Source organism: Pangasianodon hypophthalmus, chromosome 27 (genome assembly GCF_027358585.1).
Source record: "Pangasianodon hypophthalmus isolate fPanHyp1 chromosome 27, fPanHyp1.pri, whole genome shotgun sequence".
In the NCBI taxonomy this organism is placed as follows: Eukaryota; Metazoa; Chordata; class Actinopteri; order Siluriformes; family Pangasiidae; genus Pangasianodon; species Pangasianodon hypophthalmus.
Genome location: NC_069736.1, coordinates 13,285,158 through 13,310,097, shown reverse-complemented (window position 1 = coordinate 13,310,097; position 24,940 = coordinate 13,285,158). Strand labels below are relative to the sequence as shown.

At 36.0% G+C, this 24,940-nt stretch overlaps 1 protein-coding gene across 2 annotated transcripts in view; it reads left to right on the top strand.

The window, feature by feature from the left end:
• The first annotated feature begins 327 nt into the window (after positions 1–327).
• Positions 328–24,940, top strand: part of dab2ipb (DAB2 interacting protein b) — a 157,866-nt gene continuing 133,253 nt past the window's right edge. Inside the window, exons 1-3 of one of the 2 annotated variants that reach the window (XM_053230534.1) lie at positions 328–382; positions 10,591–10,712; positions 17,155–17,281. In XM_053230534.1, coding sequence (XP_053086509.1) covers positions 343–382; positions 10,591–10,712; positions 17,155–17,281 — 289 coding nt within the window. In that variant the 5' untranslated portion in view covers positions 328–342. Of the gene's footprint in view, positions 383–10,590; positions 10,713–17,154; positions 17,282–23,156; positions 23,437–24,940 lie in introns of those variants that run through there. The other variant, XM_026922047.3, reaches the window with a different exon arrangement.

The window sequence follows — 24,940 nt, the reverse complement described above, 5'->3', positions numbered from 1 at the left end:
TCTTGACATATGACATCATGAAGAGCTTATGAGTGTTTGTATGTGTGTGCATGTGTATGCTGGTGTATGAAGATGTGAGAGAGAGAGAGAGAGAGATGTGAGTAAGCGTAGCTGAAATCATCACCGTGATAAAGTGTGTTTCAGTTGCCTGCCAATAACCCTGAGGCACAGAGCACAAACGCACTCCTCATCAAACGCAAGCCCCCCCCACCCCACACACACACATGCACACACACACACACACATACACTCTCTCTCTCTCTCTCTCTCTCTCTCTCTCAGCCACGGCACTCTCCAACATATGCTGCTCAACCACTGAAGGAGTAAACAGTGAGAAAGGCAATGGACAGACAAGGAAGCATGTCCTCTGAGTCACTAGCAGGTAAATACAAGAGACTTTTTATCCCCTTCCTTTATAATCTGTTATTTATTGCAATGCTGGCTTTGTGTTGAGTGTGTTTCTGGAATTTACACCAATTTTATAGCTTATATTCTCTTAATAATGGCCATACAGTCCATTTATGCTGTGTTTACGTAACCTTTAATTGTAGATATATTCAAATTTGTCATTTAGAGTAAGTCTGAATTTCTTAATTAAATAATCAAATAACTGTCCTGAACTGTGCTCTAGACTGACAAATAATTATTATTATTTGGATGGAAGTACTGTATAAAGATGTCTCAATGACTTTTGTTATATTTATCATTTCTAAGTTTTATTTTATACATAGAGAATAGAGTCAGACATCTCAAACTTTGAACTTCTATAACTTAAGATTTGTAACCTGTGTTTGTAAACTGGGTTTAGATTTTCTGATTGCGAAGCTGCCTCTTTGGGATCCATTTCTAGGTCCATTAAGTGTGAAAGAAAGTGTGTGTGTATGTGTGTTTCCACCATACTCATGAGCATGCATACATCCAGTTTATATCCATGTGCACTGGACAGGAATGTGCCTTAGAGACCATTCCTGAAATACAGTAGGCAAAATGAACATATGCAAAATGAACAGCTGTGGCAAAAAAAGGGAGAGAGAGAGAGAGAGAGAGAGAGAGAGATACAAAATAGTCCATGCACTGCAATGTGACGACCTAATTATACTGAAGAGTGTGGAGTATTCCATCAGTAACAACTTTCTAGGCGTGCTTTAGTAATCGCTCGCAATTAATCATACCATGAAAAGCACTTCATTAGCAGTATGGACTAATAGATTCAGGAAAGGTAGAAGAAACTGAGTGCTTAATTAATGGTTATTCATGGGAAAATACAATAACTTCCTGTGTCATACCTAGTCATAGTGGGTTTATTTAATTTTCTTGTGGCCATTTACAACAATAGTATGTACAATTGTACAAGATAGATCTGGCAATAAAACATTTTTTAAAACATTTTTTAAAAACATTTCATTATGAGTTTGCCTGGAAATTTAACCAAATTCACACTGAGTAAGTAATCTGAGCCTAAGGCATTAACAATAGGGCCTTTTTTTAAAAAAAAAAAGTCAGAACCACTTCATATTATGGTGGCTGTCAAATAAATCTTTGGTTCGAGGAGGACCTCTGGTGTCTTTGGTGCCTCAGGCTGTGTAAACGGAAAAAAAACCAGATAATGTGTACCATCAACATCCTTTCATTCACGACAAGGAGGCTCTACATACCTCCTTTACAGAAAAGTCACATGATTCACATGTGAAATTTACATTGTGTGCGTGTGTGTGTTTTTAAAAATAGATACACTATATGGAGTAAAAGGTATGCGGACACCTGATCATCACACCCATATGTGGTTCTTCCCCAAACTGTTGCCACAAAGGTGTATGACACAGTTGTACAGGATGTCTTTGTATGCTCTAGCATTACAATTTCCCTTCACTGGAACTAAGATGCCCAAACCTGTTCCAGCATGACAATGCCCCTGTACACACAGCCAGCTCCATGAAGACAAGGTTTGCCAAGGCTGGAGTGGAAGAAATTGAGTGTCCTGAACAGAGCCCTGACCTCAACCCCATTGAAAACCTTTGGGATGAACTGAAACACCGACTGCACCCCAGACCTCCTCACTCAACATCAGTGCCTGACCTCACTAATGCTCTTGAGGCTGAATGAGCACAAATCCCCATAGCCACGCTCCAAAATCTAGTGGAAAGCCTTCCCAGAAGAGTGGAGCTTATTACAACTTTGGTTGGATGCTGATTATTTTGGAATGGGCACATATGAGTGTGATGGTCAGGTGTCCACATACTTCTGGCCGTATCGTGGACTTTACTTGTTATGTTTCACACATGTTCTCATGCAGTGGACTACATACGTAGTGCATGTTTTTGTATTTACTCCCCATTTTCTACCTAAGTTGGCCACCCACACACCAGCCACTTCTCCCCATCATACGACAGCTACCAACTTAGGAGGGTGAAGGCTAACACATGCTTCCTCCAAGACAAGTAAAACCAGCAAACCATATTTATCTTTTTCGAAATGTTGCTCATGCTGCATCACAGTGTAGCGCAATACACTCAGAGGAAAGCGCTATCTGCCCTCTTCCTCATACATGAGCTCGCAGACTCCCACGATTGCCTACTCACGCTGTGTAGTGTTGCTGTGATTGACAGGGATTACCTTAGATTACTCTGACATCATCAGAAATTAAATTAATTTAAAAGAATTAATGAATCTCTGGCCATTTTTTAAAAAAAATACATGATTCATTTATTTTCACATGATTGTTTTTTTAAATAGCTAGTGATTGATGATTGTAGCTTTAAATAGCTAGTGTGTTCTTTATCATTTTTACATATGGTTCATTAATCTTAATGTGATTTTTAACAAATGATTAAATTATTTTCATTTGATTTTTTTACATGATTCATTCATCTTGACATTTTTATACGATTCATTTATTTTATTATAATATGGTTAATTAATCTTAACGTGATTTTTAACACATGATGAAGTTACTTCACTGTGTTTTATTTTAAAAAAATACATGATTCATTTATTTTCACTTTTTTTTATCACATTATTCACATTGTTTTTGCGGGAACACTGAAGGGAAGGGCTGTATATATTTTTGTAGCGAGATAACTTCAGATAACTTACTGATGGCATCTTTAAAGCACTAAGCCATAATGCACTTTATTTACATAAGCCTGATTTGGGAACATCCTTACAAGTTGATACAATCTCAGATTTATTCATGACCAGACAAAGCATGACTGCCTTCACACATTAGGTGTCTGTTATAATTTAATCCCTCTGAGAGTTGGGTATTATTACTAGTGAAGAGGTTTTCAGGTATGTAAGAATTGTAAACAGAGAAAATAGAGTGAATTCATATGTATTGTTCTGTGTAAGACCAGAGAAGTAAAAAAACATTTAGAATATTTAAGAATTGATAATTTCTAAACAAATGCTAAAGAACGTGAAAGTCAACGTACTTAGATGTTAGATGTTGTTTCTGAGTATTGATACCAGGTAGTGATCTGAAAACTTCTCAGAACCCACAACATGCCAAACCTAGAGGCAGACAGTCAAGGATGGTTAAGGATTGGAAAGACCATTGCCTGTGCTCACTGAGTGGAACCTGATGTGATCTTCTTCGAGGTGTTGCCTGTTCTGAGATGCTTTTCTGCTCACCTCGGGTGTACAGAGTGGTTATTTGAGTTACCGTAGCCTTAGTGCGAATCAGTCTCGCCATTCTCTTCTGAGTTCTTTCATCAACAAGGTGTTTCTGCCCACGGAACTGCTGCTCACTGGATGTTTTTTCTTTTTCGCACAATTCTGTGTAAACTCTAGAGACACAACCAACTGCTGCCACATTGTTGGTTGATTGGATAATTGCAGCTCAGACTAAACCAACTTAAAACAGCAACTTCTACATGAAGGGTGTGATTTGGCAGAGCCAGAAATTTAGTCTCTAATAAACTTTTAGAAAGTAGTAAATAGTTATCATTAAAGAGACATCTTAAGCATCAGCTTGTTAAGTTGTGATTTCTGGCCCGAGCATAAAACTCAATAAGGAGAAATACATTTTAAAAAGATTATTGAAAAAGAATATAGTCTCATTTCGATGTTATACTGCTTAATTTTTTTTCTGGCTTGAGCTGTAATATCTGCCTTCACTCAACCATATGCCTGTTTTTATTATCTCCATCATTTCTGATTTATTTTAATGAGCAGCTTTTCAAACGGAGACTCTTCCATGAAGTCAAAAAGTTTTTCCCTTCGCAAACCAGCAGCCCACGTCCAATTAACTCCAACCTTCTTCTCCATGCATTTGAGGCCTCATGAGCTGTTTGTGAGAAGCTAATTATAAGTTGAAACTAATTAGACAATGAGAACTTCAAATTTTGAAACCAAGCCTTCGTGTGAAGATGGTGTTTGGTGGTGGGAGTAGATGGGAAACCTCATTGCGGTTTTCGGGGTGTGTTATGGTGCTGATAAGCTCTTTTTTTGGCTGCAGCATAAAGCAATCTGTTCTCTGGCCACAAAAGCTTGTAAATGGACCACAAAGATTAAACACAACTGGTTAGAGAATAGCCATTACCTTTGCCATTATCAAGACTGCTTTGTCAACATCACAACAGCTGTTTAATGGATTGTAAAATCTGAAAAAGAGCTGGATTGAACAATGTGGCTATTTTCTTTACAAGATATACAATCTCTCTAAGGTACATCTTTTCATGGCATTGTACATTCTAGCACGATTGTATGAAGACTTATAGCACTTGAGCAGTTCTATTTTACTGCTCATGGCAACAATTGTTGTTAAATACAGCCATTTATTTTAATCTTGTCTGATTGCTGGGCCTCATATGTGCTGCTTGTTCCTGCTACACCAATAAAAACAAGCTGAAGATTGAAACTTTGGGTTTTACCCACAATATAAGTAACTACCCTTTGCATTTGGAGTGAGAGGACATTTATTTCATACATGAACCTTGCTGTTTACTCATCCACTAGCTATTTAAGTCCTTGGGGAAATTGTCCAATAAATCCATGGAGCCATAGCAGCAAGAGTGCAGGGCTGTTTCTATGGCTTTTCTAAAATTAATTCTGGCTGTCGATCAAGTGGGTAACGTTTTTTTTAAATGCATATTTCAATATAATTAGGACAGACTCACATAATATTTGAGCTTTCCAGTTAGGGGTTTTCGATAAACGACTGACCTTAATGTGTGAAATTAAATATATGTGATTTACAGCAACTTATTAAGGCTATTTGTGAAGACACATCATATCCAGATAAAAAAAAAACCTAAATCTCTACAAAAATATGACTGGAAACAAATCTGCATGTTGTATTTTGCTGTGAATAGGTAACGGGGTTTATGAGAGACTGTATATACTGTATATGAATGATAGTGTAAAGATATTTTTTTTTTAAAATAATGACTTTCTGATATTTGTGTAGATTTTCTGAAAAGGAAACCCATTACTTCAAAAGAATATAGGTGGAAAAAGTGCTGCAAGCAGCAACTTATGACCTGCTCCAGTATTTAATAAAGTGATTTAAATAATTTAATATAAATAATATATATTGAAAACCTCTTTTTAACACTTTCAGTAAGCCTGGTGAGAATCTCTGTGACGTTTAATGCTATTTTCGTCAAACTAAACTTTCATCAAATAAAACGTTTGTGTCTTCATCTTTCTAAAGAATGCACGAGTGTCCTCTTTGCCATGTTTATATTTAGGTATAGAGCTAAAAAAAATTGACTTATGTCCCCTAAGTCATCATTTAGTCAAAAGAGTCGACTGTTAGTGGTGAGCTGAGTTGAATGATCTGACTCACTGAAAAATCTCATCACTACATTATACATTATAGCCCTGTCAATCCAAACCAACCAGAAGAAAAACAAACAAAAAAAACCCTTCGAATCTCTGAACTGAAAAGATCAGCACCATTTTTTTTTACGGTTGATATTAAATTTATCCCACAAGCTGTTGATAAGTGTAGGAAGCTTAAATACTTAGATAAAGTAAAAAGGCAACTCTTGCTACAGGCTACTCTAGCTATTCTATGTATACAAATTTTACCAAATTATGTTGATGTTGAATTTTTTTAAATTTCATACATATTGGTAAAAAAAAAGGATAAACACTGACCCTGCCATTACCCCTAACCCTAAACATTTAACCTTAGGCCTACACTACAAAAAGTGATATCTTTGCTAGTGAAAATATCTTGTCAAATTTATCTAATATTTCTGATTCTTAAATTTTTAAAAAAAAAAAGATAATTAGAAATACTAAGTACATTTGCCCAAATTCAAGTTATTTTCACGTGAGATAGATATAAGATATACCTCTTTGCTGTGCAGTCCACACTAACATTCGTAATTTTGAAAATGCTGTTTCTATGGCCATCTTATTGTTTTTGGTCATATTTCCTGTGCACCAGGAAGCACAAAAACAATAGAAAACAGCATGCTGGGAATCCTCTTTGGGTATCTGGCTCATGACCTTTATGTCATTTTCACCATTTTCATTTGTTTTGGCGCCTTGAACATAAAACGAGCTTTCTTCCCTTCCCCGTGACACTCATAAATTAAATTAAAATATCTAAAACCTTAAACAGCATTGCGATAATGCTGTTCTGACATCTAGGAATCCTAAGCACAGCTATGTTTTCCCTTATGCACACTACAGTGGAAATTAACATTTCGAGATGTATCCATACGAAGCTTACACATTTGCAAGTGTGATACCATGTGGATTCTAGCAATTTCTCTAATCGAATACAGCTGTAGTGGTGTATAATATTTAATCACGATCACGATGGGACATGCTGTTATATGAAAATGGTGTGATGTGGCCCAATGTGAATTGGCTACCACGCAGAAGTTGAATATTTCCCAATGACAACACATCCTGAAGTATTGTATTCATCTTCTATCCCAGCAATTTGCTAAAGATTCCAATTTTTAATGAATTAAAGAATGACATCACACTTTTCTTATCTATTTATAGTTACATTTAATGTTGGAATGTCTGTGAAACAAGGTAGCTCCAGTTCTCACCAACGTTATCGCTCCCTCATCAGCCCAAGTTAATAACCCCCCCCATATATATATATATATATATATATATATATATATATATATATATATGTATATATCTATATATATCTTCTCATGTTACGCAAACTGGAACACACAAACCCAAGTGGTGGAAAGGTCACTAACACAAATCACTGACACTGGAGGCTCCTTCCATAAATGTGAAATAAACATCTCCTTTTAGAAAGCTTTACCATACCACACCTATCTATGTTGTTCTTTTGTTTAATAAAAATGCATTTTTAATAATCCTTTTATGATTTGCCTTAGATTATATGGAGCATCCTCCATATACAGTAAGTCCCTGTGAATGAGTTACTATAGAAACAATAACATATTAGAATGAATAATATAATTAATATAAATGTCATTTGCGTTACAGTCAGAACTTCATTAGACAGAAATTATAGAAAATTTATTCTGACCTTCTGACCAATCAGATTTGAGAATTCAACAGCACGAGAAGATGGTAGAAGATGATATAACAATAATGTTGTTATTGTATTGTTTGTTTGTATGACTATCATACCAGCAATTTTTTCATTCTTTTCCAGACTTATACACAACCCGGACAAAACACAGTCACCAAGTTGCCGAGATATTTACAGGTCCACTAAGTAATAATGTCTGTTTACACTCCCTCTGTATTTGCCTGCATATATAAGACAGATTGAGTAAACACAATTTGGTGCTATGTCGGGAGACATCACTTCTGTGTCTGAGTGGTGTGTGTGGGTGTGTGTGTGTGTGTGTGTGGGATGAAAAATGTAATTTATGAGACATATTATTTCTCTGCCCTGTAATAGGCCCTGCAAAGCTGGGGGGGTCACATGACTTCTGAGCTTGACAGACATTTTTGAAATGGGTTTCGAGTTCTATTTTGCTTCTTCATTCTCACTCTCACTTCACAGTCTACTTTTTTTTCAATCCCACACTTTCTTGTCCCAACACTACTTTCATCATTTCACTCTCATCTTCCATGTATTGGACATGAATGTCCTGTCTGTTCTTTTATCTAGCCTGGTGAAACGACATCCGAAATCTGCTGAGCCTTCGCTTTTGTTTCGCTTCACAGATTCAATCTGGCCCTGTCCTAATAGCAAATGTTTGCGCATCTGGGGATCAGTGATGATACAATTAGTACGTCAGGCAAAGAAAAGCAAAGTTAATGTAAATTTAGTTATGCCTTTCCCATCTGTTATAACAGAAACATATAACCTTCACTATATCCTTCTATATCTTCACTATAACTTTCACTATTTTTCTATTATACAGTATAAGTTATGAGGTAGCTCACAATCGAGAATTTAAATCTAATCCTGCCAGAGAACCTACAACACAGTCTCAAATTTTGTAACAAATTTGTAACAAATCACATGACTCAACTAGCATAATAGATTACCAAAGTTAAAGCCAGGATTATACTTGCTTTTTAATTCATATGCATGATGGCTGCCATGGCAACTGCACATCTAAAAATTTTATGGGATGCAGGAATTAAAAAAAATAAATAAACGGCAGGGGCAGTATGTGACTTTCCACATAACAGTCTGTAGAGTTTACACAGAATGGTGCGAACAATAGAAGAACATCCAGTGAGCAGCAGTTCTGAAGGTGGAAACACGTTGCTCATGTGAGAAGTCAAAGGAGAATAGTCAGACTGGCTTGAGCTGACAGAAAGTTACAGCTACGGTAACTTAAATAACCACTCTTTACACCTGTGGTGAACAGAAAAGCATCTCAGAACACACAACATGTTAAAATCTTGATGCATCAGCAGAAGACCACATTGGGCTTCAGTCCTATCAGCCAAGAAGAAGAAGGATCTGAGGCTTCTATGGGCACAGGTTCAACAAAATTGGACAGCTGAAGATTGGAAAAAGACCATGCAATTCTTTTTCAACAGTGTACTTCTACCATTTTCTCATGATACCCATGTACATAGCTTCTCCACTCCCTCCATGTTCATGGTTTAACTTGCAAAGTCTCAAGGGAAGTGGTTAAAAAATATACTAACGTTGGCAAGATATGTTAGGGGACAACATACCTTGTTTAAATTTTCATGAATTTCTCATAAATATATTGACGCCAGTGATCAGTGATGTAAACCCTCACCTCTATGGGCCGTATTCAGAGTTGGGTTACACATATGTAGTGAGAATTTAATACCAAAACTGCATATATCAATATTCAGACCTCAGAAGTACCTAAAGACTGAAGAGCTGTTCAGACCATTGGACAGGATTTGGGGCGGAGTTTGCTTAAAACATAGGTATGACTCTATTAGTTATAAACCATAGCATTGCATTTAATCAAAACATTTACGTAGTGCAATAATAATTGGTGACATAAGTCCAAAAATCACGCCAAAACTTGTGCATATTCAAGTTGATTTTCTGGGCATGACAATATAAAAATAAAATGAGAGAAGATGGCAATGTTTAACAGGAGTCTAAGTTGCTTCATGAATAGTCCTAGCTGTATTTATTACATTTTTAATTGAACAATATGGCTTCCACATTCATTATAAAGCAGCCTATAAAATAGCACTTGATCCAGCACATCGTTCTATTTTCTCATTTCATTTTTTTATACCATGCTCTTACAGTTGCTCATGCATCCGACTTAAAATAGCCACAAAATGCTAATTTTTTTTCCTTGGCATAATTTAAACCATAAAAAATTCGGTCCTTGAGATAAGCAAAGTCTTTAATTAAGGCAAAAAATAAAGATAACAACTTTTTTTTGGTTTTTAACGGACGATACTATGCGCAACTTCTGAATATCGCTTATTTTCAGAGTTATGTTTTAGGTCTGAATACCAGTGTGTGCAAATGTTGGTATTAAATTCTGACTATGTGCACTTAACTCAGCTCTGAATGCAGTCTATAAGTACATTCTAAGCACATACAGGAAGACAGAGGACCGATGTCATAGTTTTGATGGCATCTTGTGGTGTTTTGCTCCTCTCTTAAAAGAGCGTGTTCTACATTATCTTAAATTAAATGAGAATTAAATGAGATTTGTAAAAGGTACCTATACAGGCCCCATGATTCATGACACATTCACTTTCTGTTGTCATACTCAGCAAATTTCCCAGCCTGATTTTCTCTTGTGGTTGGTGCAATATTTGAAGTTATCGCACCCTTCTTGTTGTCAGAGCTCACTGGCAATAAGCTCATTTCCATATAAATGTGTTCCGACACACTTGATTCATTTCGAGGCGCTATTTGCTGCTGGTTGAAGGGTTGTTTGTTTCACGAATCTTTCCCAAACTGTTCTACCTGACTGTTTTGAACTGGAGGGTAAATTGACTCATGCGGAGTTGGCAGTTAGAGGTAGACTATATCATAAATTACGAACAGGCAAATTTTTTTTTAAGTTTTCAAATTTGCATAATCGTCACATAGCCTTTTGCTGCATAAGCATGTGAGAAAGGAGAATCATGAAGTTTGACCATGTCCTTTCAATTTGCTACTTAGCAATCTTCCATCTCATAATTCTTTGCACTTCTCTATCTTCTCTTTCACCTCAGAAATTAGGGGTCATCAAGACCATTGGGTCTCATGTGAGCCTCGATGTTTTGGGCAACATGTCTGGAATCCAAAGCTCTGTGTGGTCACAGATGGTCAAATGCTGTTCCTGGATAAGGATCAGGTACACACACACACACACACACACACACACTGTAACTTTTCGACATGTCTTCACTTTTATTTCTTAGTTCTCAAACAAAAATACCTGTTTACGTATTAATAACATATTAATAGATATGAGACCTCCTAGACGAATGGCTGATGTAGCAAATAAACATGTATTTTAAAATATTAGCACCACTGTGGGTGATTATGTGCATCATTTTGTCCATGCTGTATATGCTACCACTCTGTATGGTTATGCCTCAAAGACACTAACTATGCCCTGTTTAATATCTTACAATCCACTTTTTTTTTTTTTACATTTTGAGCAAAATCAAAATGACATACCACAGGTGAAGTGAACCCAGTGGAGCACGGCTTCTACGGGCCCCTATATGGCAGATTCAAGTACGCTGTGTTTTAACGAGAGGAAAGATTAACACTCATTGGAAAACAATACGTCATTTTAATACATCATCATAACCAAATGCAAATCACCGTAATGATTAATGAACATGATTAACATTTCAAACATAACCATATTAAACTGTAGCCTGAGCTGTAACAGTTTTCCACAATAGTATAGCTGGTTATTTTATTTTTGTAATTGGTAAATATTGTAAATAATTCGTACTTACGTTTGATTATTTGCGTTCGTTTCAGAATATGTTTGTTTATTTATAGGTCTAGCTAGCTTTCACTGTTTTTTTTTATGGCAGACAATACTAATTTGTCGACCTGCTCTTACTTATGAGGAAAGACAGGGAATTAAACAGGCCATCAGATGAATCAGATAAATCAGACACCTGTGCGTTCTCTATTTTAAAATACTCATACTGATGTTATGTAAAATTAAAATACTGCACAAACATTGATATAAAAATTCTTTAAAACCTTATGTGCTGTTTATGTAAGATTTTCTAAATATATTATATAGTGTATATATGCTTGTTATAATGTGTTTTATTCTAAATTCATGTTATACAGAAGGATACAGTCTTAAATTAATTCTTGCAGTGGTTCTCAAACTGTTGCCGCTGGTGGTACCTGAAGCACCCCTAGGTGGTACAACGGATAACGTTTGAAAATTTGCTGCGTGCAGTAATAATTGAAACTGATGTAAAGTTTTCATCTGCAATTTACATAATCTGTCTGAGAAATGTTTTCACAATAGAGTTTTAATATAATTAGTTTATGCTCACTGTATTCGCTGTTTCCTGATCTCAAGCTTTCAGAGACGTCTTAGTAGGCCTACCGCATTCACCAGAAACATGGTATATCTAGTATTATTATATCGTGGCTGAAGGTAGCAGATGTAAACAAGGCATGGTGCCAGCTATGATAGATCAGACACATCTGTTTGAGTATGAGGAGAATAATTCATTGGCCGCCCTTGCAACAGCTGATGCTAATCTTGACACAGCACTGCCAGTGAAATGACTTATAGCTGGTATTTAGAGAGCTTGGTTTGTTTCGTAACTGTGGAATTTTTTTTAATAATCGCACTATCTGTTGTCACCCAGATGAGGATGGGTTCCCTTTTGAGTGTGGGTCCTCTTAAGGTTTCTTCCTCATGTCTTCTCAGGGAGTTTTTCCTTGCCACCGTCACCTCTGGCTCGCTCATTAGGGAAAAATGTATAAATTTAAAACTTATATCTGGAATGTATATATTTCTGTAAAGCTGCTTTGTGACAATGTCCATTGTTAAAAGTGCTATACAAATAAAATTGAATTGAATTATGGAATTATCTTGGGGAAAAAAATTGTTATATGCCTTGATTTCAGGCAAACAAAATTGATCCTGTAATGATGACATAAATAACTTGAGATCACAAGCAAATAAAATAAAAATGAACTCCTTAGATTAAATAAAATATGGGAATCCATGACCTTTCCATAGAAATCCACTCAGTTGTTCAAATGCATACAATTTAAAAAAAAAAAAAAAAAAGGTTTAAACAAACAGTGGGAGTTATGCATGGCAGAGACAAACCACAACACAAAAGAAATCCAAATCCTCACAACAGAAAGACTTCACAATTAATGTATTTGTCTTACAAGCACAACTCTTTGCTTAAGCAGCACATCCAGCCCTGAGGTTGAGAGCTTTTTTTTAAAAACGTCATGCTCTGTGTGACTCATAAGCAAAGAACCTAAGTCGCTGTGAGTAAACATTTCCGTTGTCATTTCCATAAATGTTATTGTGTAAATGTTGTTGGGTTGCTGCTTCACAGCTCAACGGTCCCTGGTTCGATCCTGAGCTGGGCTTACTCTCTGTGTGGATCGAAACTACAGGCCATGAGAGTGTTCACAGAAGCATATAGCATGTTAGCAGCATTCGGTTTATCACCGTGACACTTTAATGGCACACATATTACCCGACTCTGACCAAATTCACACACTAAATCTCTCAGAGACGATCAATACATAATCTAACCTTGTACAAAAAAAAAAAAGTACAGTCTTCCAGTGTGGTCAATATATCATTTCCCTTCTCCTATATCTGAACACTTGAAGAAAGAAGAAGAAAACGTAAGAAGTAGAATACAAAATCAAAAGAGTTTACTAAAAACTGCTTACATTTTATCATTTAATAATACTAATTCTACTAATATTTATCCTAATACTTATAACTAATGCACTTTTACTCGACTTAGTCTTCTAACTATACATTATTTGCAGCTGTATGAGAAATTCTTAGATGAAATGAAATCTTGTCCACACTCCATTTGTTTTATTATTTGTTGTAATCCTGTATATTTTAATCAACTGGGCATAACACAGGGCGTAATTTACTAAGATCACAAAGACCTAGTGCTAATTTGCATATGCAACGGAATAAAAAAAAATTCTGTGCGCAGTTAATGGACGTGTTGTGAGTGATTTAAAAAAAAAACAGTTTAAATTATGTGAAGTGCAAAATAAAGGGAGGAAACAATATATAAATTCATTTTTTATGTGCGCTATTTGTTCAAAATATAACATTAATGCAATATAAGGGTGCATGTTCTGGTCATAAGGCTCCTGTGAATGAAAACCTTCTCACAGACTCTTCAAATGCGGTCAGCATCGGATGTGTGAACATGCGGCGATTATGTAATCATCATTTTTAGGAACTCTCAGATCATTGTGATAAATACTACACGTTATCTAGATAAGCTCTCAGTAGTAAAAATAGTTTACACAGTCTTTTCAGCTGACCAAAACAGGATTGCGCAAATTATAATACTTGCCCTTTAGTCGTACTAATTTGCACACAATTGCAGTTCCTGAAGTGATTTTTTTCAGGTTTTGTAAATCACATTGCAGTTGCAAAATGAATCGATTTACATACACACTGCTTTGTATTTCACACTTTCAGGTAGAAATGTCTCTAATTGCATATTCATTATGAAAAAGAAAACGCACAAAATCAACAACACATGCTATTTTGCTCATTTGAAAGACGCAATCCGTTGTAGACCCTGTTTAGTAACAGGGCTGCACACACAAACCTTCAGTAAATCAAGTCTTCTGAGTTACTCGCTACCATCTTATCAGGATCCGATATTAAGTAAATTAGTAGGTTTTCATTAATATTAACTTTCACTGTAGTAAGGTTTTATTGCAATATTATAAGAGACAAGGCAGACTAAAAGGTCATACTTCTGAAATATCCTGTTAGCACAATATACTCTTGAATCATAGGAATAATTAATTACCTAAGGGAACAGTTAATTCTATATTAATGACATTTTGCTAGATTTTCCATTTTTAATGACAGACGAATCAACACAAAAAGTGCACCTCTGCATCTAAAACAAATGCATATGATGTGCCAGTAAGGACGATCGATAGTGCACAGGTGTTTGATGAATATGTGACAAATGATAGCTGACACAACTCGAGAACACACTGGAACACATCAGGGTGGGATTGCATGTGAGCTTTTATTTTTCTCTGTATTAAAAGGAAGAAAAAAAGGAAAAGAGAGAAACTGAGGCTTGGCTGCTTTTCATCAGCTCTGAGTCCATTCGTTCAGCTTGTGCACTGACACACACACACACACACACACACACACACACCAGCTCAGCTCACTAAGAGACAGAGAGAGAGAGAGAGAGAGAGAGTGAGAGAGAGAAAAACAACTTGTTATTAAGCACCTACAAATAAGCAACAGGTGTGCCATGTTAATTTTGCTCATTCCCTCACTCCTACTAAGACTCCTACTAAACCCTGCCCCCATCTGCCACATTTGACTTGCTCGATTTTGTGAGAGAGTAGAGTTGTGGTGGCACATAATTTAGTTTGAGACTACATATAAGTAGGTCCTTTGCAAGTCAAATGATTGAGTTATGACTCAATCTGTTCCTACATCTCACCTTGTCTTGCCACAAATGCTTGTGCCTTGTGTAGGAATGATCATCTGGCTGTCAACTTTCTCTTCTGTATGTCTTGTGTCTCACAAATTAGGACAGACAGATAGCAAGCTTGCATGGGAAAGAAAGTCCATGTTTATTAAAATGCAATGCAATTATAGCATTCATTCACTCATCCTTAGTAACTGCCTGGGCAGGGTCGTGTTGGCTTAAATTAGTCTACGAGTTTGTTTATATTTTAGAAATAGAACCAAATAAATTTGTTAGAAATATTGCAGGTAGGTACAAATAAAACTAATAACTGTGCAAGTTAACCAAAAAAAAAATAAATAAAAAAAAAAAATATATATATATATATATATATATATATATATATATATATATATATATATATATATATATATATATATATACACACACACACATATGAATCGAGATCAATTATGAACTCGAGTGATGTAGCTGAGGTTGAGGAACTGTCACAACCATCAAACCCCCTTACCCCCTCCCCCTACCCACAAAACATCCACCTTCCATTTTAGGCCACACCCACTTCAGGTTTAAATCCGAACACTGATACAGATATGGATATTCGCATCTGAATGTGTGATTCATCTTCATTTAAATAGCAGCAAATAAATTCTTTGTACACTTACAAAGTTTGCACCCTGTGGATTAATCTGCTGAATACACAGCAAGGCTTTTTTTTTTTAAAACCTTTAGGGACGCTAAGTGACAGCCTAAACACCTTGGGATTTTTTTTTCCTTCTATTTTTTGTTCTGTGTATCTCCTGAAAGTGCTGTGTATCTCAGCAATGACATAAACAACATATTGTGTATTACAGTATTTGAAAAAAAAATTCTGACACCAGTTTCCCAGCAACAAGTTAGTAATTTCAGCAAACAAATCCATTTGCATACACAATTCAGCGTGACCACTGTAGCCCAGAGACACCGTTCACAGTACACAATGGTAGCCTTACATTCATGAAAAAAGGGAACACGAACAATAACATCCAATGGAGGATTTTAATTTGACCTGTCAAATTTGCATATTTTCTTTTTATATTCCTCTTGTACTTTTAGCTTTCTTTGCTAGCAAAGCTTTTTAAATAGTGATTAAATAGTGATTTTCTTGCATAAATCATTAGCGGACCTAGCAGAGATCCTTGGAGGACTTCTGTGGAATACTGTAGGATTAAAGCCAGTGTCACTTACAATTCTGATAATGTTTACAGTTTTATAAAGTTTCTCTTCACTGTTTCTTAACGTGACACACTACAGTTAAAAACCTGTAAAAATTTTTAGCTATGTCAATCATTTTTCCGACTTATAAATAAATTGTGTCTTTGACATGTCTTCTCTTAAACTAATCCTAATACTCATAATAATAAAAATATCAAAACTCAGTAGAATTCTTTTTATTGTTTTTGCCTACTTGTGGCAACTGCATTGCACTATTGAGAAAGGCTTTAAGCTCCGCCCACTCTGCACAATCATATCATACTATATACGCTATATATCTCTGAAAAGCTTGTTTCCTGATATGTCAAAATATGATATGCATGGCAAATTCTTTTATAAACCTTATAAATCACACTTACTAGAGTTGAAACATTAAACCACCTTGTATTTGAACTGTTTTCCTCAAAATCGTTTTTTTTTTTTTACTATATTCAGAATCAAAAATCTCACTTTCTTGATGATCTACATTCATGAAATTCTACAAGTTAATCCCTATCCCAAATTAGAAGCATATTAGAGAGGACTTTCTCAAAATGTTGATAACTGTAGGATTTACATTTGATTTTATCCTGAAAAATGACATCATTTATTAATTTATTTAACAGTGCACATTTTCGTGATTTAAATAAACAAACTAAGAAATTATATTCAAGTCTCTTGAATTCTCTTGAGAGTGTCATCATAGTAGAAAAAAAAAATCATCCAAAGACTAGATTTTTCATTTTTCTTAAGTATGTAAATTTCACAAACGTTCCAATATAAAAAGTATTAGTAAGAATATCAGCTGCAGAGACTGATTGTGATATATCCTGCTTTAATAAATTACTCTATACATCCTTTCCTTTTTCCCTACTCTAGGTCAATCCAATCCTCCTGCAGCACACGCCAGCTGCCACATGCAAAGTCCGTTTACTACGGCGCACCATCAGCGTCCCTGTGGAATCACAGTTCCCAGCATTCCACATTCAGACGGCGACAGAAACTGGTGAGTTTCATGGCATAATTCCTATAGCATTTCAGCACAGTAGAAAAGAATCAAAGCAATATAATGGTAACAGCACGGTGTACGGCTCAGAATACTTACACAAGACAACACAAGTTGGCAAGACTTTGCGTTAAACGAATGTTCATGAGCAGTTTTTTTTTATAGTGGAGAACCAGAACATCACCTCAAAGTGGGTGAGTGGTAGACGTCACGCTAGATCTCCAGAGAGTGCAACCTCTGCCGCTGAGGAGGGGAACTGACCCGAGTCCTTATTACAATATGATGTGGCATGTTGTGTTTGACCAAAAGGCAGCAAGTCATGGGTGAATGTTTTGGCTATGAGCTGTGGTGTTGCTTCCTTGTATTGCATTTGAAAGATATTATTTGAGTCTGGCTAGCTAGGATAGTGACTTGCTACTACTTCCTCGAAGCCTAATTCACTGTTGTTCTTACATTGATCTTATACAGTATGGTTTTGTATGAAAGTATAGTTTAAACTTCACAGTCACAGTGAAGATTTAGCAGACATTAACACAGATGCCTGTATGTTGCATGTGACTATGCCTATAATATGATTATGACTAAAAAAAATCAGCACCCTGTCTTGCTCATGCTGCAGTGTAGGCTGTTTTACAGTCTATATTTGAAACCATGAAAACCTTGTCATGTTATTTGGTAGTGATTGCGAAGGAGTACATGTAATCAGCATTCTCCATGCTGGTTAGAAGAATAATTATTTGAAGCTTGTCATATGCAGTTTGACCAGCAGGAGGGGAGATTGTCACCCACTTCCTGCTGTGGGCTTCTTTTCAGAGAATTCTTTTTGGTACATGGATTACATTTACATCCTACTTGATTTGACTTATTAATCAGAAGTTATTGTGTGACCCTTTATTGTTTGGAGGGAAAAAAAAGATGGAGGTGGCCTAAATTCCTACTATAATTACTTAATTTCCCCAAACTACAGTGATAATGATAGCAAATTAATGGCTTATATTATCCAAAATGGCCAAGCAAGCTACTACAAGACACACTGTCACTCATCCCAGATACAATGCAGTATAACCCTCACAAGATGCTGCATAATTAACATGATGATATGTGTAGATTTTGGTCTGCATTATAATTAATAGATAATTTGCAGTGCTATTGCACCATTCATTTTTAGGTTAGATTAGGAAGAATGTGCAGAGCTTCTCTATTATTCTGCTGTAGATTCTGTGACAAGATGTGGTGAGAAGTTTCACACTTTCAAAGGATGGCATATTCCTGAAGCAGTAAAATACAAACAGTGTTATAGCTTAGCAAAAAAAAAAAAAATCAATGAAAAACAAAAGACGACAAACAAAAAACTGTGTACAGCACCCTTGTGGTGCGAGATCTTAATGATGTTTACTTTTCGTCAAAGAACTAACATCATTTTACTTACTATAACAGACTAGTTAGACTGATATAATAGCATTGTTGGTCTCTTGATTCTGATTGGTCATATTAATTTTCTATAACACCAGCTTTCACAGAAATTTCTATATGTTTCTTAAGTAAAGCTCCACATAAACAAATAAAAAAACATGTGTAATCATTGATATGGTGAAGATTTGAGAGGAGATGTTTCTTTAGTAATTTTGGAAGGAGTCTCCAGTTTCAGAATGGTTGAGTAACCCATTTCAGGTAACAGTAGAAAGACGAAGGACCATTGGTTACTTTTACAACTACAAATGTGATGAATTTTGATTGTAAACTTTCCCAAGTGCTTAGATGTGAAAGCACTTGGAAAGAGCCGTCTTATGAACGTATTATGTATTATAAAACACTCATTGTAATCCCTTGAGATAAAGGGAGGTTGCAGACGAATTTATGAACACTAAAATATATATTTGCATTTGTCTTATTAACGTCAAGAGAGAGAAAAAAGCCAGGCTAGTGACAGAATGACTGCTTATAGCTGCTATAACATAAATGATAACAGGACTTAACTTGTTTTGCAGACATTAAATGTAACTACAAACCAATAATATGTATGTCTTGTTCTTCAATAAATAAAAAATTGTAATTGTTGGATAACTGTTGTTGTATAAAACACTTTGGGATTTGGGGTTATTGGAAAAAAATCAAATTTAGTGGTGGTGACAGTAACTCTGCTTCACGTGGGGCCACATTACACCATCCCGTCTTTGATTTCCTATAAAAGCACGCACGTTTTCTTCCTTCCATAAACCATTTGTAGACAATTTGTCCCAAATAATAAAATGAGAAGATGAAACACTACAAGAGCCACAGAACATTTTAGATGAATTAAGATCATTTTGGTTCAAACAACGGAAATCTCAGAACTGGAATAAAATCTTTCTAATTCTGAAGGAAGGCAAACATCATTTTCAGTCACTGATCTTTTTTTTTTTTTTTTTTGGCATAACTTGAGTATACATAACTTTTAGAAGTTGGCCCTTAACTTCTAAAACTTCAATTCCAAGTTGGCCCTCTGTGACCCTCTATTTTTACAATACCACTTTTGATTTAAAGAAAGTAAAGGGCTCTTGAAGAAGTGTTCTTACCCTCCTAAAAGATGTACCATGCATGTACAAGTTCTCTTCCCAGCTTTATTATCACTGGATGAAATGCAGCTGTATGACCTACTACAGATGATCGGGCTGTAATGAAAAAGAACCGGTTCTCATAACAGACTCGTCATCGAATTTGCTGGATCAACGGACAAAAATCTCACAAATGCTAGTCATCAACCACAAATTGCTGTTAAAATCTACTGGGTCTGTTTATATAAGAATTTCTTTTCCCACAGGACCTGCTCATTTCCTCCTTGTCCCTTTTCCCTTTTTGACTGACAGAAACCCACTTCATCATTTGTAGAAATTCTTTCAGTTGAATTCAAGTGCTTGTTGCTCCACTCGTTATTTATGAACTCCCGCTTTCTGCGCTCTTCACACTGCTCAGTGAGGAGCTGATGAGACATGAAAGAACAGCAGAAGTAAATCTTTCACGTCTCTGTCTCGCTCCATTTTTTTTTTTAAATAAAGATCTGAAGTGTAAGTGTAGCTACAACATTTAAGTGTCTCCACTTTGATGATTTCAGCTCTAATCTTACGTTCAGATTTAAAACTTGCTAGCTCACTTTTTTCTCAAACCTCAGAAGCAAATGCTAATCTGGCTGACTTTCTTTCTTCCTTATGAAGAGAATACGGGCAAGAATCCTTTATTTAGTGAAATAAAAAATACTCTTTTCTCTCTTCACTCATCATTTGTTGACAACTAGAATTGACAAAATGACCTATCTATGTTTTACGCTTTGTACATTTCACAAGGGAGCTAATTGCCAAATTCATGAGGTACAATACAGTGTCCTTATATCTAAAAAACAAAAAATAAACAAAAATAGCTTAGCAGCCTTACTGTGTATACAAAGGGCCTTTTTCAGGCTTGGTGACTTAAGATGAAAAATTACGTTTAATATTTATTTAGGGAAAGTTACACGTATTCAGAATCGGGTTACGCACCTGTTTAAGTTGGATTTCTGGGCTCCTCATTCCGATTAAACAAATGACCTGTGTGAAGTTCATATCTCCAAGGTTTTCTTGAGTAAAGGTGTCTGAGACTGGGGTTTCAATAGCATCTAGACCACTGCCTTTAAAACCACAAAAATCTATGGGATAGAAAATGCGGACTGAAGACGCAGACAACGCTTTTTCTTTGCTGTCCAATGTAATAAAAGCAAGAGACGAATTTAAAATGAAAAGAAAACCCCCTGTAATAATATTAAATGATATATATATATATATAAATAATATTTGAATAAGAAGATGGCAAGTGTTGAAATAAACATCTAACTCACTGTTTTTGTTACATTTTGCTACATTTTCGCTGTTTTGTTTTTTTTTTTTTTTAAATTTGATACACTCTCCTGTAAAAAATAAGCTAACTAAGTTCTCTTCTATGCATACAGCTCACTTTATGGAAGTTTTGCTCATAATTTTATCCAAGATAAACAGTGCCGCAGTTATGAGGACATAATTATTTAGCATTTTTGGAAGGAGTCTCCAGTGTCAGAGCTTTTGTAGCAGTCAGAGGTATAGCTGCAACTTTACGGCTTCTCAGTAACATGACTAGCTGCATTTTTTTGCCTTCAAGAGGTAAGGAATACCAATGACTACCAGCGCGCTTAGCTCAACTCTGAACATGGCTCTAAGTTGCCTCAGGTATCAGAAGTACATAGTGCTCATTTTAAGCAGTGCTATTCTCACAGGTTTCCAACTCGCTAATTTTTTTGGGTACATCAAAGCTGTGCAGAGTGCTAGCTGCTAAAATGTCAAGATACTTCTTCATCTTCATTAGCTTCTTCTTTTTTGCAGCATTCTCACATCAGAGTGAATGCTAGTGTGTGATTTTACCTTTCTTGGAACCCTTTTTCAAGTTTTAAAGATTTAATGGAATGTTACAAAAGAACCATAGCTTTTGAGCTACTCCTGTTCAAAAAGCCCAAAAAGATTGCTCAGTTGCTCTAATTAGGTTGTGCCTTTGTATATAAACTATTCTACTCAGTATAGACTGAATCCAGGGATGTATTTATATACAGTATATACATTTCCAGTGGAATTTATAGTTTAGCAATGACGCAGTGGAAACCACAGCCATGCTTCGGGAATTTCAGTTGCTTTATTATGTCAAATTCTGATTTTTTTTAGGAGTCTTGTATAATTCTTAGGCTAATGGACCCCTAGTCAGATTACATCATCATCATCATCATCAACAACAATAAATGTTACAATAATCTTTGTCTTAGCTGTTTAGAGAGAAGCCTTATTACTCATATTAGCCTTATTCTAATAGTAACATTAGACATGCTACTACAACACTTACAAGAAGAATGTGTAAGAAATAAAACACAACGGGGCATGAAGTTATAGTACGAGATTCAACAACTGCGTGGTGTAATGCCACTGTGAAATTAATAATTCTCTGATAACAACATGTTTTATTGCTTTTATACTACAGCAAATTGCGAGTAACATTGCATGATACTTTTATCCATTTTGTAGTTACGTTTAATGTTGTGGGATTTCCGCAAAACAAGTTAATTCCTGTTATCATGTTAATAAGAGGCTAATGAGACAAAAGTAAAAGCAGCTTGTTATGTAGTAGCAATAACACAAAGCTCTCCATCCTGAAGACTTTCTCATGTCCAATGAAAATTGAAGTTACAGCTTTACCACTGACACTGGAGACTCCTTCCAAACATGTTAAATATACAATCAAATATACAGACATACCTTTAAAAAAAATCGGTTTATGTGGCACATCCAACATGTGTCCTTGTTTTAGTTGTTGCTACGGAAGCGATAATGTATTAGAAGAAGTGCTTTGCAGTTTGAACAACACCTTCTGACCAATCAGAATCGAGAATTCAACCGCACTGTGGTATAAGGGAAATTTAAAAACATGTAAGCAGTGACTAGACAAACTTGTAAAGTGACTTCAAGGCTATTTACAAGATTTCAACATTAAAAATTTGTATAAATTTAAATTCATGCCTTGACTCACACTGAATTTGTAAATAAAAGAACACAATTGAATTCATTTGATATAATGTTTAAACAACTTTTGTAAATAGGTTTTTGGAGAAAGAACAGCTTGTGCTGTAAAGTGGAGTGGAGTGTCACCCAGGACACTCTGTCTCTGATACACACATTACAATCCAATTTTCTGTTCCATCTATGCACTAGTTATTCATCACACACTCCAAAACACAGTGTGTACTTTCTAGATGTTATAAACTTATGATGGGAGAAAAGAACAAGCCTCTGTGTCTTTAAGAATCGGTGAGAAGGAATCGGGGAGAGCAAGAAGACGAGGAACTTAGTAGGAACAGTGATCTGCATGCGTGCCACATGCGTTCTCTCTCTCTCTCTTTAATTCTCTCTCCTTCCCTCTCTTTCTCACTCTCTACACTACTCCTTCCCTCCTCGGAGCTGTACTCATGTGGATGTAGAGCGACAGTTGGGGAAAACACACTGGCTCCTGAGACACTTTTCACTTTCCCCCCGGCCTCTTTTTTCCAACTCTGTTCATCTCAGCAGCTATACAGGAGTCGCATTTCATCCGTATGGAGTTGGATGCAGGTCTCGAGCCTGAGGGTCAATCTGGTAAGTTCTTGAGGAAAAAGCAAGAGAAAAAGAGGCCCCTTCATGTGGATCCATTTGTTCCTCAGCTTCTGTGCTGGTGGTCTAGAGATGGCCAGATGCCAGGAAAGTGTTGATGGCTTTAGTGTGATACTGAATAACGCTTAATGTGATGCCAAGTCTCGATGAGAAAATGTTTATGTGTGTATGTGTCAATCACAGATTCTTAGACATGAATATTATTGAGAATTTCCATATTCAAGAGTTGGCTGGAATATTAGAAATGTTATGCTAGATGTTCAGACGTCTAGACGTTCAGTGTGTTGTATATTTCTTTCCCTGGTTGTTGTGGTTTAGTTTGTAGGTCACCGAGTGGTATTTGTGTGTGTGTGCATGTGTGTGTGTGTGTGGGTATTTGAGCTGGAGTGGGAGAAATTTTACCCCCCCCCCAAAAAAAGAACTCCTTTTCTTGTCCTTTTTCTCATCTTTTTATTTTGTAATAGTACGTGTAACTCCTTAAAATGTCAAGTAGTTACTGAGTAATCCATTCTAAATCATATTATTCAGTACCTGCAGTAAATAAAACCCAGAAAATTGTATGTAGTTACAAGAGTGAGGATCTTGAAGAGTTTAAGGAGTCAAAGATCCTTATCTTAGTGAGCATTCCAAATCCCCCCCCTCCATTTACTCTGCATAGAGTGTTGCCAAGTTCTACCGTGAAGGATGTCTAACCTTCACAAAAATGTGGTTTGTGGAATGAGTCAACATCCAAAATATTTTCAGGGAGGATCGAAACACCTTTTTCTCCATCTCCTCTGCACAACATTGGGCTTAATGCCATTACAGAGAAACAGAAACCAAAATGAGAGAAGAGTGAAAAGGAGACGGAGGTGTTGAGGGAAAGGCAAAGATGAAAAGTTCAGGCAAAGGCACAACAAGGCAGTGTTGAGACTTCAAAACCACCATGCAGTCAGCAGTAACGTCCAACATCTGTGTTATGCACGCACCAAACCTCAAAATTTCCAAGAATAAACCCAAATAACACACTGCCGTACTCTGAATTACGTCCCTGCCCTGCTACACTTTGCTAAAAAGTGCATATCGCAAGGGCACGCAGGACTCCAAGACTCCAATTGATTCACAAGTTCAAATTTGATTTTAACCCTTGTTAGGATTATGCCAATGGAAATCCCGTGAGTGGAATCAATAAAACAGTGTTATGTTAAGAAATGCAAAGTGGCAAAGTGTTTAATTATTTGCTATAGACTACCAAAAGGAAGGGGTTGCTACATCATGAAAGTAAACCCAACATAATCTTGGATGGCTTCCTCCAAACATAATAACAGACAAACAATGTGGCTAGTTTATTTTTTACTCGCATATGATTTTACCATATTCTTGGTAAAATATGGTTCCAAAAGACTTATCCATCTTATGCAAGTGATAAAGAGGAAGCCCTTGAAAAAGGGCTTTTGACGCACATATAATTGTTTATATAAATGATTCACTCATCATATGAAGATGTGAA